The 16658-nt window shown below is 38.1% G+C and overlaps 1 protein-coding gene across 3 annotated transcripts in view; it reads left to right on the forward strand.

Annotated features, from left to right (window-relative positions):
- Positions 1–16658, forward strand: part of LOC139120870 (WD repeat-containing protein 11-like) — a 190321-nt gene that overhangs the window by 150566 nt on the left and 23097 nt on the right. The window contains exons 17-20 of one of the 3 annotated variants that reach the window (XR_011549158.1): positions 2981–3203; positions 7904–8077; positions 11202–11297; positions 14652–14834. Coding sequence is in view for 2 of the 3 variants with exons in the window: in XM_070685493.1 (XP_070541594.1) it covers positions 2981–3203; positions 7904–8077; positions 11202–11297; positions 14652–14817 (659 nt within the window). In the remaining variant the exon portion in view is untranslated. Of the gene's footprint in view, positions 1–2980; positions 3204–7903; positions 8078–11201; positions 11298–11644; positions 11757–14651; positions 14835–16658 lie in introns of those variants that run through there. The other 2 variants (XM_070685493.1, XM_070685494.1) reach the window with 2 other exon arrangements.

Genomic DNA, 16658 nt, shown 5'->3' on the forward strand with positions numbered 1-16658 from the left:
TGAATGCTACCAGGGAACGATACAGAGCCTCTGCCTCCTTAATCACTATTGGCTGTTTATCCACACCATTTTCCCACATGTCGCTAATTTTTAAGTCCGTGGCGTAGTTTTTTAACACTGCTCCCCACTTGTATGAACTAGAATCGGTAAATATAGTTAAGCTAACATGTTGCTCTGGTAACCACTTAAATGTACCCGATAAGGTAATTATCTCACTCCATTCTGTTAATTCTCTCTAAGAGAGGGTTTGAGGGGTACCAATGACATAGCTTTGGAATTAGCATGTGCAATACCTTTAGCCATATAGCGGATGAATAACCCGGCACATGGAATCGCAAGCGAAAAAGATATCCACATACCCATTTACCTTTGCAAAGTGACGACAGGTACTGCTCTGAGTTGTAGTACATTTATCTAGAAGGGCTAAAAATGAACTCTTCTTCTCATTTGGGATGTTCTGACAGCAACCCCTCCACACACTGTAGAGTTAATGAAGCACTCGCAGTACTCACATACTCGCTATTACACATCATACACAAACTTTATCAGAGCAATAAATACATTGCTTTACTGGGCTAAAGACCACCTTAGGGACAATTCTGTCCAATAGCAGAGCTATCAACCCAAGGTAGGAAATTCTTTGGCAGTAGATTTTCAATCAGATTCAACTCAAAACATATGGCAGCCAGTCACCTGGTAAAGACATCACAGTCAAAATCGCTCATCCAAATCCCAACCCTTAAAAAGAGTGGTTCAATAACCGAACTACGTAAAGAAAAGAAAAAATGTAAAATGTAAAATTGGTAAGAACTTGCTAACTACTGGTAAGATTGCATTGAAATTTGGTAACCAAATACCTTTGATGTTGGTAACTTTTTAGCTTATCTTTGTTGGTAACTTTTTAGCTTATCTTTGCAATTGTCTGTTTTTGTATACTTACATAGATCTCTTGTTTGATTCGTTTAAGTGTGGTTTGCAAGGTCCTAAAATACATAAAAATTACAAATGACCTCAAAAGAGGGATAAAACACTTGCAAAGCAAGTCTCTGCTTTGCAAGTGTTTTATCTCCCGCTGGTTGGTTAGTATTTTACTGTATTTGTTTTAACTTTGCTCGTTATTAGTCACCACGGACACCGTCCGGGGGGACTTATAGGTTTGGTCATGTCCGTGCGTGCGTCCGTGCGTGCGTGCGTGCGTCCGTCCGTGCGTGCGTCCGTCCGTTCACGCAGATATCTCAGAGATGCCTGGAGCGATTTCATTCAAACTTGGTACAAGGATTACTCCTTATGTCATACAGATGCACGTCGATTTGTCACCTACATTCCCAATTTGGCGGCCATTTTATTACGATTTTTTCATGTACAGAGCCATAACTCAGGCATGTTCCAACTGATTTTATTCAAAGTTGGTACAAGGACATTGACCAATGTCATACAGATGCACGTCAATTTGTTTTTGTGATACGATCCAATATGGCTGCCAGGCGGCCATTTTATTACGATTTTTCACGTACAGAGCCATTACTCAGGCATGTTTCGACCGATTTTATTCAGAGTTGGTACAAGGTTATTGACCAATGTCATTGATATGCACATCAATTTGTTTTATGATACAATCCAATATGGCCGCAGGTGGCCATTTTATTACGATTTTTTCATGTACAGAGCCATTACTCAGGCATGTTTCGACCGATTTTATTCAGAGTTGGTACAAGGACATTGACCAATGTCATAGATATGCACGTCAATTTGTTTTATGATACGATCCAATATGGCTGCCAGGCGGCCATTTTATTACGATTTTTTCACGTACAGAGCCATTACTCAGGCATGTTTCGACCGATTTTATTCAGAGTTGGTACAAGGTTATTGACCAATGTCATTGATATGCACATCAATTTGTTTTGTGATACGATCCAATATGGCCGCCAGGCGGCCATTTTATTACGATTTTTTTCATGTACAAGAGCCATTACTCAGGCATGTTTCGACCGATTTTATTCAAAGTTGGTACAAGCTTATTGACAAATGTCATAGCTGTGCACGACAATTTGTTTTGTGATACGATCCAATATGGCCGCTGTGCGGCCATTTTATTACGATTTTTTTCATATACAGAGCCATAACTCAGGCATATCTCAACCGATTTTATTCAAAATTGGTACAAGGACATTGACCTATGTCATACATATGCACGTCAATCTGTTTTGTGATACGGTCCAATATGGCCGCCAGGCGGCCATTTATTACGATATTTTCATGTACAGAGCCATTTCTCAGGCATATCCGCATGTTTCAACCAATTTTATTCAAAGTTGGTACAAGGACATCGACCAATGTCATAGCTATGCACATCAATTTGTTTTGTGATGCGATCCAATATGGCCACTGTGCGACCATTTTGTTACGATTTTTTTCATGTCCTGAACCATAACTCAGACATGTATCAAGCGAATTCATTCAAAAGTATTTTTATCACAGACCTAATGAAGAGGACTCTATCCTCTTTGAGGACCTGTAATCAAAATACCCATTAACAAGTGGGGACTGTGTCATCAACGATGACTTGTTTTAACGAGTACTGTATTTCCCGCTGGTCGGCCAATTTTTTACCCTAAAATACATATAAGTTTTTGTTGGACATTTCCCCATTAATCTTGGTTACACTGGCATCCTTGTTAAATAACTTGGAGGCAGTTTGGTGCACATAATTATATCATGAGGGCGTGGCCGTATTGTAAGCACTTCCAGATTGTTTGTTCATCATGGTTTTGAGAAACTATGGTTGAAGGAAACCATGAACAGCCCAACACTATAGCTTGCATGTCGTTCATTTTGTCATTTTTGACCTCCAACATTTTATCAAATGTTAGTTTAACATCTTTGACACTATTTTTGTCAGTTGTAAGAGTAATAACTTTGCAAAGACAGCAACCAGATTAATTCTTAAATGTTGTTCTTCTATTTTCTACTGAATCAGTGACTTACCAGACGCAGACAAAATCCTTTCCCAAGTAAATGATCAAATCAAAATCATGCCTTCTGATGTGAAGCTATACTTACCAAGCTGTCGCAGTGGAGTCGCACACCGATGCCTGCTGACAGCAAGATTGTTCGGTGATGAGGCAGAAGTAGACTTCTGGACTGTGGCAATGTATTATTTGAAAATTGAGCAAGCAAGGCTAGGTTGCCCTGCACACAAGGTAAGGATATCAAAGTTAATAATGACAAATGTCAAAATTTAGACTAAAAGTATGCACTTTTTGATGGTTACAAAGATATTTTCTGATAATCTGATGCTTCACCAGCGTAATAAATGCCTACCAAATGAAGTCAAAGAATGAGTTGTTGTCTGTCTGTCTGTCTGTCTGTATGTTTGTATGTACATTTCAGAAACCCAAGAACTGCTCTGTGTATCACTCTAATAGTTGTTGTACATACAATTATCTCCGACACAATCAAATGCATATCAATGCCACGTAAAAGTGTATGGAATCCCTGGTTTACAAAAGGTCTATTAGTTTCAATTAAAAGCAAACAAAAAATATTTCCAAAAAACAATACGACCTTTGTGAAAAATCACCAAATCATAAACAGGAGAAATTGCTTCACAATTTCTTAAAAGGACAAAGTCGCCCATTTTTCATGAAAAATGGGCGACTTCGTCCCTTTAACTAAATTGTTGAGGAAGGCCAAAAGGAAGTACTATTGTGACAGACTTTCTAGCTTGTAACTCTTTAGATCTGCTGTCAGTAACACGGAACTTATCAAATAGGTGGCTGTGTGGCATCCAGGGGCCGTAAACTCTTTAGCTTTACTGTTAGTGACATGGAGCTTAGCTAATAGGTGTATATGTGGCGGCGTTCGGCTTCCGTCAACTTTTTTGTCTGCTGTCAGCGACATGGGGCTAATCTAATAGGTTGATATGTGCTGTCATCCGGCATCTGTCATCCTTCATCTGGCGTCCCTCAACTTTTTAACTCTGCTGTCAGCAGTGCAGAGCTTATCTACTATATGGATGTGTTGAGTCATCAATAGTCCATCAGCCATCATCTGTTGTCCGGCATCTGGCATTCAGTGTCCATCAACTTTGTGCATCCAAAGCTTCCTAGACCTCTTAAACGGCATGTCTGATTCCTTTAAAATCTGGAATAGAGGTTTCCAGGGATGACCTGAATCATATTTGTTGAAGTTGTGATGAAATATGCAAATTTGTATTTTTGAAGCTCATTTTACTATTTTAGGGCAAAAATCTTCTCCTTCTTAACGGCTGGTCCAAGAGCGTTAATATTTGGTACACAGGTAGGGATTACCGTATGTAAATTTGTTCAGATTGTTATAAAATATGCAGATTAGTTTTTTTTAAAGCAATTTTTGCCATTTTTGCTCAAAAAATCTTGAAATCTTCATCAAAACTACTGGTCAGACAGCTTTGATATTTGGGTTATAGTCCCCTAGGGATGACCTACTTCAAATTTGTTCAATTGTGCTGAAGTATGCAAATTTTTTATTTAAGGCAATTTCATCAAAAGCACTTTTCTGATAGCTTTGATATTTGGTATACAGAGTTATTGGGAATGATTAAAATATGATATATCAAATCATGATGAAATCTATAATTTTGTATTTTGGGGGCAATTTTTGCCATTTTTGGTCAAAAAATGTATTCTCCAGAGTTCGCGTTTACGCAAAAATCGTGCGTATTTACGCATTGAAATTGACTCTCTACGCATTTTTTTCATTGTTATGCGTTTTCTATACGCAAAGGATAACACCGAAAGCACTCCCCACGACTGAGCTTAGGCGACAACCAGACGAAATTTGTTGCAACACATTTCTGTCAATCACTCATTTTGTGTGGAAAGTTTCGAATTCTCTTGGCGTTGTCTGAAAAATCGGCATCGTAGTCCACACGTTATCACGTTAGGCACGTTATCATGTCAGCTGTGCCTATGAATTACGTTGCTAATTTTCAGGCGAGCGATAGTTTCTGAAAGTGAGTGATTGACAGAAATGTTGCGACAAATTATATAAATGCCAACCGTGCACGATCATCGCGTCTCGCTGTTCCCAAATTTTGATCAAGCACACATGCAGCATGGCGTCGAAGCAGACAAATCTGTTTTAATTTCTTTCAACTTTGCTCTACGAGTCCGTGAAAAAAATGATTCATTGGTAGAGCTCGTCGGAATCCCGATAAATTTTGAACACTGCAGAAGTGTCTGGATGGTAACTGCAACTGGTCGTTCAGGCACCAAGTCGTTTCGGCCCAAGTCGTTTCGGCCTCTCAATTTCCGGTGCCAAGTCACTTCGGCACCGCAACCCAAGACGTTTCGGCATCTGTGTTTCGATTTTTTTTTCAAACTATTTAGTAATTGACTGATCCGTCATATTCGTAAGCGTGACCTTTGCGTTCTGGCCAGTACTTTATGTGCATTTTGTGTGAATTTTGCCGTGCTGTTTCCTCACCGCTTTCAAACTTTTTCCGTGTCGGCGGCTATTGATATCGATAAACTTGTGTCACAGATTTGAAAATGATACGGTGTCTTCCCATGCTCTCACAACGATTAAGCATGTACGTGAATGTTAGTTGACACTATACTTTTTAGTACTTTGATTTGTAACATTACGCTCCAGCACTAGTTCCCACAGGTAGACTTCAGCGGTGTCGAAAAGTCTTGGGTTGCGGTGCTGAAACGACTCGGACTTGGGCCTGAAATTGGAAGGCCGAAACGTCTTGGGCCGAAACGACTTGGTGCCGAAACGTCCATGCCGTCTGTATAAGCTGCCATAACTCTAACTTTTGGGTTGCCCGATGTGTTGTGACGGTTGCATGTATACCCTTCACTGTTATGTTTCAACATTGTTCAAGTTGTTCGTTAAACTGTTTTCATTAAAATAATGTTACATCGTACAATCCGAATATGTAATGTAGGTTTATTAAACGGCACATTGTACTTTGCTGTCAGTTTTTTCATCAATCCAGTGCGGGAGTGAAATTACGCACTCAAATCCAGCCATTACGCAATTTTAGCAGACTAATGCGTATGCCGTACGCGAGGAGAAAAAGACACCGTGAACACTGATTCTCTATAACTACTCTTCTGATAGCTTTGATATTTTGTATACAGGTTTCCAGGGGATATCTTAATATGATATATTGAAGCTATGATGAAATCTGCAAATCTGCAATTTTGTATTTTGGGGCAATTTTTGCCATTTTGGGTCAAAAAATTTGTTTCTCAAAAACCACATCTGATAGCTTTGATATTTTTGTAGAAATGTTCCTAGGGATGATATTAATGTGATATGTTCAAATTAGGATGAAATTTTCAATTTTGTGTTTTTGCAGCTGGTTTGGCCATTTTTGGTCAGGCTATCCGTAAATGAGCTGTCAAAGATTTGCACCTGTATCAACACATCTGTCGGTTGTTAGGTCACTTGTTTGTCATTGATCCTTGCAGTTTAAAAGTTTCAATTTCTCAGGGTTCTTTTTTAATGTACTGGTTCTCTTTCCAGTAGCTCTTTGTCGTCAAACTTGTAATCCTTCATGTAGTGCTAACAATAGAAGCAGTGATCAGGGCACATTGTCGCTCTGCAGGCTCTGCAGGCATATTTTGTTTCTTTCCTTTGAAGATGCATGAGAAGATGTGTGTAGAGGTGGTATCTTTCCTTTCAGGGGCATGCTCTTTGGTCCTATCAAACTTTCTATCGGGAGGAAGAGGTGCTGATGGACGGCAACCTGGCTGTCGACAAAAATAACCTGCCACTTACAGGCTGATCATACAGTTCCTTACAGAATACCAGCATTGATTTTTGTTTCTGGATAAGCTTTCTGGTACAGCAGGAAGGCATTCAAGATTGCCACCTGCTACAGATATACCAGGTCTGAAAATACCATATCTGTCCTTTTATGTATCCCTTGTAGGACTGCATGCAGATGTTGGTCAGCTAAATCCACTCCACCCATTTAGTTGTTATACTGGGCAATTTCCTCTGGTCTGTCAACTGTCTGGCCAGTTCATTGGCCACCCTGCTTCACAGATCTCTGCACTGTGTGTTAGTTGTTGTTGACTGGTGTTGTTGTCAATAAAGATACATGGGCTGAATCTTTCCACACAATAGCAGTCATACCATTTTTTTGCCAATAAACAGACTTTCCACATCTCAGACCTTTCACAATTGGAGAAGATTTCTTCTTGTTATGGGGCAGTCCTTTTTTGTTACAACAAACCTCTGTCGCCCCATCACTAACCAATACATATTACATAGCACTTCATATGCCACATTGTGTGTTGTAACTTAAACTCCCAATACCAGAGGGGACTGTGTCATTAGCAATTTACTTGTTCAATATGGGTTGTTCTACAGTATGATAAAACTACCATAGTTTGACTATGCCCTGAAAAGATATTTAAAATTTGCCTCCCAATAGACCTCCAGCTTCTTTAATAAGACAGACAGGTATGTGGCATCGGTGGTACTTTGGGGGTATGATTATCTAACTTTGTGAAAATATAAATGTAAACCAAATACAAACCAAACAATATTTTGATCATAATATATGAAGAATTGTATGTGGTATTCTGTAGGATTCTATTAAAAAGATTTTTCAAGAAATTGGTGAAGTAACAGTCACTTCAGGTACATAATAGCTCTTGGCTGAATTTTTGTATCAGTATCGAAAAGGATGATCAAATTGCTGTACATGTAGCTCTACGTACAAGAACTACGGTACATAGCCATTTAATGAATGGGCCACCCAGCAGAAACAGGAATAGTTCATAAGTAGTACACATAATGAAGTTTCACAAGTTGAAAAACTATGAACTTATCTCTGCCAGAGGTTTGAATTCATCAGTTTTGCACAAATACTTACTTTTGCTATTTTATGATTCTCAAGGATTCCCACAATGGACTTCCACAACCAGAGCCACCCTGTGATGTGTTTCTGCCAAAAGACACAAGCCAGGATCCGGATGACAGGAAAAACAGAGATGCAGGGGTCTGTGAATGTCTATCAGAACCACCTTTAGATACCTGTTATGATGTCTTGTGTGACAACCAATCGTACAAGGTAAACATAAACAAGTGAACAATGAATTTTCTGGGACAAAACAGCTCAATTCTGTTTTAGTTCCTCCACATATTCATATTTCATATTCTTTCCAAAATGGTATGCAGATCTATTTCATCATAATGCTTATTTAAAATCATTCAGTGTAGTAGGGAGGGCTTGATTCTGTTATTTTTAACTCCCATTTGGCCATATAATTGTATTACAATGTGTATAGGTACCTTAGGTAATGTCAAAATTTGTTGAGAAATTCCGAAATTAGTTTGGAATGCGTTGTGTGTATTTATGTATATATGTATGTCTGTCTCTCTGTCCTCTCAAATTACTTGCAAACCAATGGGTCTATCATGTTGGTATTTGGCATGTATATACACTATAGGGGGTTTACACGTGTGAGTTAAGTCCGGAGTTGACACCGGAATAAATTAAAACCTGTGTCAGTTGGACGTGTGAACAGACAACACCGAACTAACAAAGAACTAAATTAATTCGGTGTCGGAGGGCTGGTCCAGGTTCGGTGCTCCGTACTAAACAATGACCTATTTACACATGTGACCAGAACACCGAACTAAACGCCGAACTATATCCTGTCTTCGGGCTTGCGGTCATTACCACAATGGACGGTGTTCAAGTCAGAAGCTCTCGCGATCGCGGCAAGCAATTGGTCACAGGAAGAGATCAGGCTACTATTGTCAATCTGGAGAGACGAAAACGTCATCTGTGTGATGGACGGCACGTCTAGGGATCGACAAGTGTATGAAGTTGTCGCTGCCAAGGCCAGGAGAAGGGACTCGAGAGGACAGCCGAACAATGCCACAACAAAATCAAACGGTTGCGAGCTCAGTTCAAGTCCGTGTCGAAGTGGCAGAGCTAGAAAACGATGCCATTTACGATGAGTTGTAGGTAGTAAAGGGAAAGCAACTGGTAGTAAAGGGAAAGCAACTCCACACATCGTTCATATTTGGGTTGTTTGCGTTTTGTGTATGATATGTGTATAATATAAGTGTATATCATGTTTGGCTGTTTTATGTAAAATGTTGCTTGGCCATGGCGAGACGTATACCCGTAATCTACGTGTCTTGTGTTAATCCGCACTGGAGCGGAGAGACTACTGATACTGTGACACTGCGATCCTTTCCATGAAGGCGCGACTTTGCACAATTTTTAAATATCGGATATTTACAATCTAGTATCGAAGTTTGACATATCGACGATTTCGGGACTAGTATCGATACTAGACGATACTAGAAAGACTTGCCCTGTGCCTCGGCACGCCGGATCTGTGAAATCTCCGATATTTACCCGATATTTTTCGGCGATTTGGAGACTCTAATATCGATACTAGACGATACTAGATTCAGTCAAATCGCAAGTAAATATCCGATATATATCGGAAATTTCACCGCCTCACAGTTCTGGCCAAACCGGACTTCCAAGGACTGACTCTAGCTTCGATACTAGACGTTACTAGATTCAGTGAAATCGCGTGTAAATATCCGATACATATCGGAGATTTCAGCCCTTTACAGATCTAGCTAAGCCAATCTAACTTCGATATTGTATAGTCTAGTAGCCGTAAATATCGGATATCATATAAAAGTGCAATGTCGCGGTGTTCTCCAAGCGCTACGCTTCGAAAACTGAGTTTTGTTCATCAGTTTGATTGGTGAGACGTGTTGAATGATTGATTGTTTATATTTGGTAATATGTTGTTCCACTTACGTTTGGTAGGGAAGCTAGAATGTCTACTGTTTGATCTTGTTGTGTTTGTGTAGATTGTGAACCTGAGTTTGAGCTATTGTAGTTTTTGTGAAGTCTGGCGCTTATAAGTGTGTCGCCTATATTTCGAATTCTGTTCCTTCTATATGCGATTATTGGTTGGTTTTGGAACAGTTTTATTTAGTGTTTCGTCTTTTTCAAGTTCACTCCAGTTTTCTGTCAGGGCTTGCTTGATTTTTGTGGTTTCGATGTACGGGCTATACGTTGTTATGAAGACTACTGTATTGTTGGTGGCGTTATTTCTTTCCGAAATAAATTTATACCTTGTCGTATGACGTGTAAACGCGAGATCGCTTAGATCGCTGATAAGGAATATTTACAGAGCGACTAATCAGATTCCCTCAGGTTTAAAAAATACACGTGTAAACCAACCTTATGACTTGTGGATGGGGAATTTGTTAGATGAGTTTGCCTGCTTCAAAATTATGCAAATGAGCCAAAAAAAACTGTGAAAATGGTAAACCTAAAAACTGAGGAACTGCTGATCAGATTTCTTTGATATTTGGCATACAGGTACCTTGTAGTGGTATAAGTCAGACATTTCCATATTGTGATGAAATCTGCAATTGCAAATTTTTAATGTTTTTTTAGCTCACATTTGGTATACCAATGTGAGGTTATCATATAAGCTGAAGTCGGTGGCGTCTGTATGTATGTGTGTATGTATGTATGTATGTATGTATGTACGTAAAGTATGTCTGTCAACATCAAAAACACACTAAATTCACCACCAAGGGCAAATCTCATTCACAGATCAGAAATAAATCAGGGGTCACCACGTATTATGCCAACTACATTATTTTGAGTTCAGTAAACATATTTTGGGTTGTCACATAGCAAATGCTGACTTTTACTTCGGTAACACAATGTCTTTCCATATGGTATTGTGAGGCAACTCTGTAACTACCATCTTGTGACTACAAATGTGATTGCCGCTTGTAAGTCACTTGATGCGGCAGACTATACATATGGTACCATTTGTCATTCATCATGATGTGGTTTGATCGTACAAATGTATCATGGGGTTATCCACTATAATACAGTCATTTCCTCACACAATTTTTGCCACAACTGGTGTCATGTTTTGCTTATAAAGCATTAAAAACGTGTTTTTCAGTGAAAATCATCACAAGTTTTCTGCTACATATTTTCCTCTGTAAAGAAACTGTAAACAGAAGATCAAAGTGCATCAAAGATCAAAAGTGTTCAGAATGCTTATATACACTTAATATTAAATTCATTTTTTTCATGCCATTCATGAAATGGTTTAGATTCACCCAAGAAAAGTATTGGATGGCTAAGGAGTCTTACTTTCATTGCCAATTGGTACCAATTGTTATTACAGATATATCAGCTTGATAGGCTTAATCTCCATGACAGCAAGAGAACAAGCTATGAACACACTAAAAACTGTGCAGAGAATTTCATGCTGCTTAGTCAGGTAAGTCAGTCTTGGTGTTATTATGCAGATTAATATATACATGGAAAACTTAGCAGTTTGTGATTTCCCTGGAGGACAAAGATACTTGCTCTGTGTGTTCAGCAATCTAAAATAATTTTTGTCAGTTACAGAAAAAACAAGTTGTGATATAGAAGTTCAGCACATGAATGAACCATAGAAAAGGCATAAAACCGATTGAAATACGGGGCATTTCACTTTACTTTCCCATTTCAATGCACAGTATATACACATTGTATGTACAGAACACTCAATGTTTTTTTATCTTATACAAATTAAAGAGATGCTGCCGTAATTAGAAAATTAGGTCCATAACAAACACAATTCAGATTACAGCTGGACACCCCATGTAAAAGGATAAGAAACAAGTGACCACTAGCATATATTACAGTTATCTATTTTTAATCCACACAACACTGAACGAGATATACAGTAAGTACAAAGTAGATCAAGTAGAATAAAATTTTCAACCGATTTCACTCTGCCTTAGGGAACAGTTATTGTTACACATGAACTTCACTTACAAGATATAACATGTCCCACTGATCGAAAGAAAGATAAACATGGTACTGGTGTAATTTTAGTCACCGCTTACAACATCAACAGTCTACGAGACACCACCTGACTGCAGTTAGTATGGTGTAATCTGTTGAGAAAGCATCACTTTTAAGAGACTCTGTTGTTTGAGTAAATTAAACACATCAAGTGTTCTGTGCATGTGTGCTATGCATACAATGTGTTTATACCAGACATTGAAACAGGGAGGTACATTGAAATGCCCTGTAAAACATTTGACATCAATACAAAAACAAAAGACTGATCGTGGCATAGTGATAGAAAATGTGTTGAATGTTCATACCAGCTGGAGGAAGTATCTCCAGCCTGTACATGACCAACTGTTCAAGTTTGATGTGGTAGCACCATCACCATTACTTACAATTGTCATCAAGACCTAAGACTCTCATTTTGACCTTCAAAAATATTCAGCCTACGGACAGATTATAAGTTCCAGAGGGCTTGAAAGGGCCCTCTGAAACTATTGTTTTGCTCGAGTTCTTTTGACATTACTTTCTTTGTCAGAATTTGGACTTCCTTCTCGATTGTTCTAGATTGCATAAAATCACCCACAATGCATTGCAATAATAGCGCCAGGTAGAGAGCGCTTATACTTTGCCTTGCTTGGCTACTAACCTAAGGCGTCTAGCCAGAAATAATAGGAAAGGATTATATGGAAGCAAAACAAGCAAGCTTGCCTTTTTCTAGCAAGAGTTCAAAATATGGAATTATGTGTCATCAAGCAGTAGAAAAGGAAAACCTTTTGTTTTGCTAACTACTGTTTGTCCACATAAATGCATGACAATGGGGAGTTATACTTGTAGGTTGAAAAAAAGTATGTATGTATGTATGTATGCATGTATGTATGTATGTCCATCCATTCAAATAACTCGCGAACCGCTGCATGGGTCTATCATGTTGGTATTTGGTATGTAGATACATTATGGCTTTTAGATGCAGAATCTGTTAAAGATGAGTTTGCCTGCTTCAAAACTATGCAAATCACTGAGCCCAAAATAGAGTGAAAATGATAAAAAACTAAAAACTCAGGAACTACTGATTGGATTTCTTTGATATTTGGCATACAGGTACTTGCAGTGGTATAAGTCAAACATATCAATATTGCACTAAAATCTGCAATTACAAATTTTTAGCAAATTTTTTGTTATTTTTGTAATGGTTTGATGCTTAGGTCATCGTTTCAGAAACTGTTTTGCCAATGGCCTTCAAATTAACATTAGAAACTCCTGGTGATGAAGTGAATAAGCCTGTAAAACAGTGAGGTGAAATTTTTAAGAAAGGATTTTGGGACATTCTTTCCTTTTCTTGGTCAAAATATGTCTTATCGTTTTTAAAGTTGACATATGTCCTTGGGGATGATACAGTTCATTTTTAGCTCACATTTGGTATACCAATGTATCGTATAAGCTGAAGTCAATGGCGTCTGTATGTATGTGTGTATGTATGTATGTATGTAAGTATGTACATACGTACAGTATGTCCGTCAACATCAAAAACACGCAAACTGCTGCACATTTCAGCTTGGTATTTGGTTTGTGGATGCATCCTAAGCTATAGATGGGATTTTCTTCAAATGAAATCTGCATTGCCAAAATTATGCAAATGAGCTTACAAAATGTGAAAATGGTCAAGAAGTAATAACTAAAGAACCGCTGTTTTGATTGCTTTGAAAATTTGTGTGCAAGTACCTTAGGTGAACCTTATACAGGTTTATGAATATCGTAAAGATATCTTCACGATATTCACAAACCTGTATAAGGTTCACCTAAGGTACTTGCACACAAATTTTCAAAGCAATCAAAACAGCGGTTCTTGAGTTATTACTTCTTGACCATTTTCACATTTTGTAAGCTCATTTGCATAATTTTGGCAATGCAGATTACATATCTGGTCTTATGTAATACCAAGGGGTGGAACATTTGATATTCAGGAGGGGGTAGGGTCTAGAAGATTGATGAGGTAGCATTACTGTTTTACCAGATCCCTTGCACATTTTTTTCCCACTCCCACCTTTTCTTTTGATCAAGGCTTCTCTGTCTATTTTTGTTGTTGACATTTGCTTATGTATTTGGGATCTGCTTGTCCCATTGGTATAGAAGTTGATATGCATGTTCCTAAAGATGACCTCCAGTACCTAAGTTGGAGACCTTATTTGCTTTTGTCATTCTTGTTTTTCTGGTTTAAATATTTCTTGAATGGACCAAGTCAAACCGAATGTGAGCACATAGTGTCCTTGACGGTATTTTTAAAGTTGACATATAGGTCTCTTTATAGGATGATACCAGTTTGGTTTTCTTGGAAAATTATGATATTGGCAAAATTGTAATTTGATGGCAACTTTCAGTATTTTTTATAAAATATCCTTTACTGTTAAACCTCTTAGCTGATTGCTTTGGATTTGGTTAACAGATTCCAAAATGAGATAGAAAAAACATTTTTCAAATGTTATGATGAAATTTGGCTCAAGTGAAGCTGCAGATCAAAATTAAAGTCTAATCTACTGACTATGCTATCCTATATTTATAGCTCGAGCACCTTTTCTAGAAATTCCTGACACAACCTAATCACTAAAATAATTACAAATCAATTCTAGAAAAAACCCACCACTACCATAAATTCTTGATATGGAAATTACCATTGAAAATAGCTACTAACAGTAAACACAACCTTTCATGTGACCTCCCAAGTCTTCTACCTTACAATTCATGAAGGGACAGTGACTTCATCATAACATTGTGCAAAATTGTAATTTTATTGCAGTCGGACAGAGCGGTACAGTTGTATCTGGAAACTGACTCAAATAATGAGTGTTACTATGAGGATTCATTAAGAGCTTGTCTGGTAGCTACAATACGATCATCTGGGGCATCACAGAGTACCATTAAGCTAGTTGCAACCAGTCTTATTGCCAATGGAAAGCTTTCAGGTATATCATTTTACAAGGTTTGTGCGTGACATGTTTATATTTAATATGTATAGAAATTAAAAAAGGAATGGGTAAGTATCCTAAAAAAGATCAGAAGGTTGCTGTCATTACAGATATGACTCTGAGTTTATCAGATAAATAGATTGTCCTTGGTCTGTCATCGGTTGTCTGTCAACATTCATCTTCTCCTCAGAAATCCCTGGTTACATTACTTTAAATTTAGTACACAGGTTCTTAGGGATTATTTAAGTCAGAGTTGTTCATATTTTGGCAGACTTTGCATATTTGTATTTTGGGGAAAATTTTTCCCATTTTTAGCCCCACTGTCAGCAACGGGGAGCTTATCCTCCATCATCATCCTTCCATCGTCCATCAACAATTGCCTTCTACTCTGAAACCACAAGTCTGATTGCTTTGAAATTTAATATGCAGTTCACTTGGGGCGACCTCAGTTTATAGGTTTGATGAAATCATGGGGAATTTGCATATTGGGTGTATTTTTTAGGCATTTTTTGCTGTTTTCGGTCAAAAATCTATGCTGAAACTGCATGTCCTATTGCTTGGACATTGCCATGATAGTGTGATTTGTCTGCATTTTAGCACAGTCACGATAAGTAATGTGTTTTTTCACTGTTGTTACCTTTTGCCAAAAGACCATCAGAATTCCTTGTGACTACTTGATTAATGCACCAGCATTAATGTAATTGTCAACATCACAATGCTTAATTGTACTAGACTCTATTTATGAATACATCGACTGCATATAATGTACCGGTATGTGCAAGTCACTTCATATCGTATCAAAACATTTTAGTATTGCGACGTTTGTGCTGCCTGAAGCCAGAATTTACAGTTGACGTGAAAGTTATCTTAAAATTTGTACTGTGGATAAATATGCAAACTATGTTTTATGACTCTCGTGAATAGCAGCATTTTATAAATATTTTAAAATTTGTACCTTTCACTGTCAGAAGAAAACGTACCAGTCAGAACATGGATGTACAACAATATACAGAGTAACTGGTGGTCAGGATGATTGATGTTATTATTTATTGCCAATGTTAGTATTTGTCTCTTGGCACACACTACTTATGACTGCCAGACAACATTTCCATATCATTTTATTCATTTTTAGCTCACATTTAGTATACGAATGTGAGGTTACCATATAAGCTGAAGTTGGTGGTGTCTGTATGTATGTTTGTACATATAGTATGTCCATCAACATCATCATGATATTTAGTTTGTTTTTCACCATATTGCATGTTTTTCCTTGCATTATGTAATTTGAAATTAAATTTGGTTTTTGCCCATACACGCTTGAAGAGGGGTAAGCTTAGTCTCATCAGTTTGTGTTCTCTCTTAATTTAGAGATGTATTATGCGCACTCGCAGTAACGTTTTGACCCGTTGACCCTTTGTTGCGTGTGCGTAGAGCAGGAAGTTGATCATACCTAAATGTCAGAGGTCAGAGCTAGCTCCGATCGCGTGGATCGCGCTAAGTTTTCTGCCTGACTGTCCACACCGTGTGTACGCCTTTGGAAGCTTCTGCTGTATACAGTAAACTTGCGGAATCAGGTCCACAGTTACAATAGATCAGCAATCAACGGTAAATATACTTCTTTACTGTGATCCCATGATAAATTTGTGGAACCAGCGCTTCATTTTTAGCTCACATTTGGTTATACCAATGTGAGTTTATCGTATAGGTTGAAGTCGATGTCGTCTGTATGTATGTGTGTATGTATGTATGTATGTATGTATGTATGTACGTACAGTATGTCCGTCAACATCAAAAACACGCAAACCGCTGCACGTTTCAGCTTGATATTTGGTGTGTGG

The sequence above is a fragment of the Ptychodera flava genome, chromosome 20 (assembly GCF_041260155.1).
Source record: "Ptychodera flava strain L36383 chromosome 20, AS_Pfla_20210202, whole genome shotgun sequence".
Taxonomy (NCBI): Eukaryota; Metazoa; Hemichordata; class Enteropneusta; family Ptychoderidae; genus Ptychodera; species Ptychodera flava.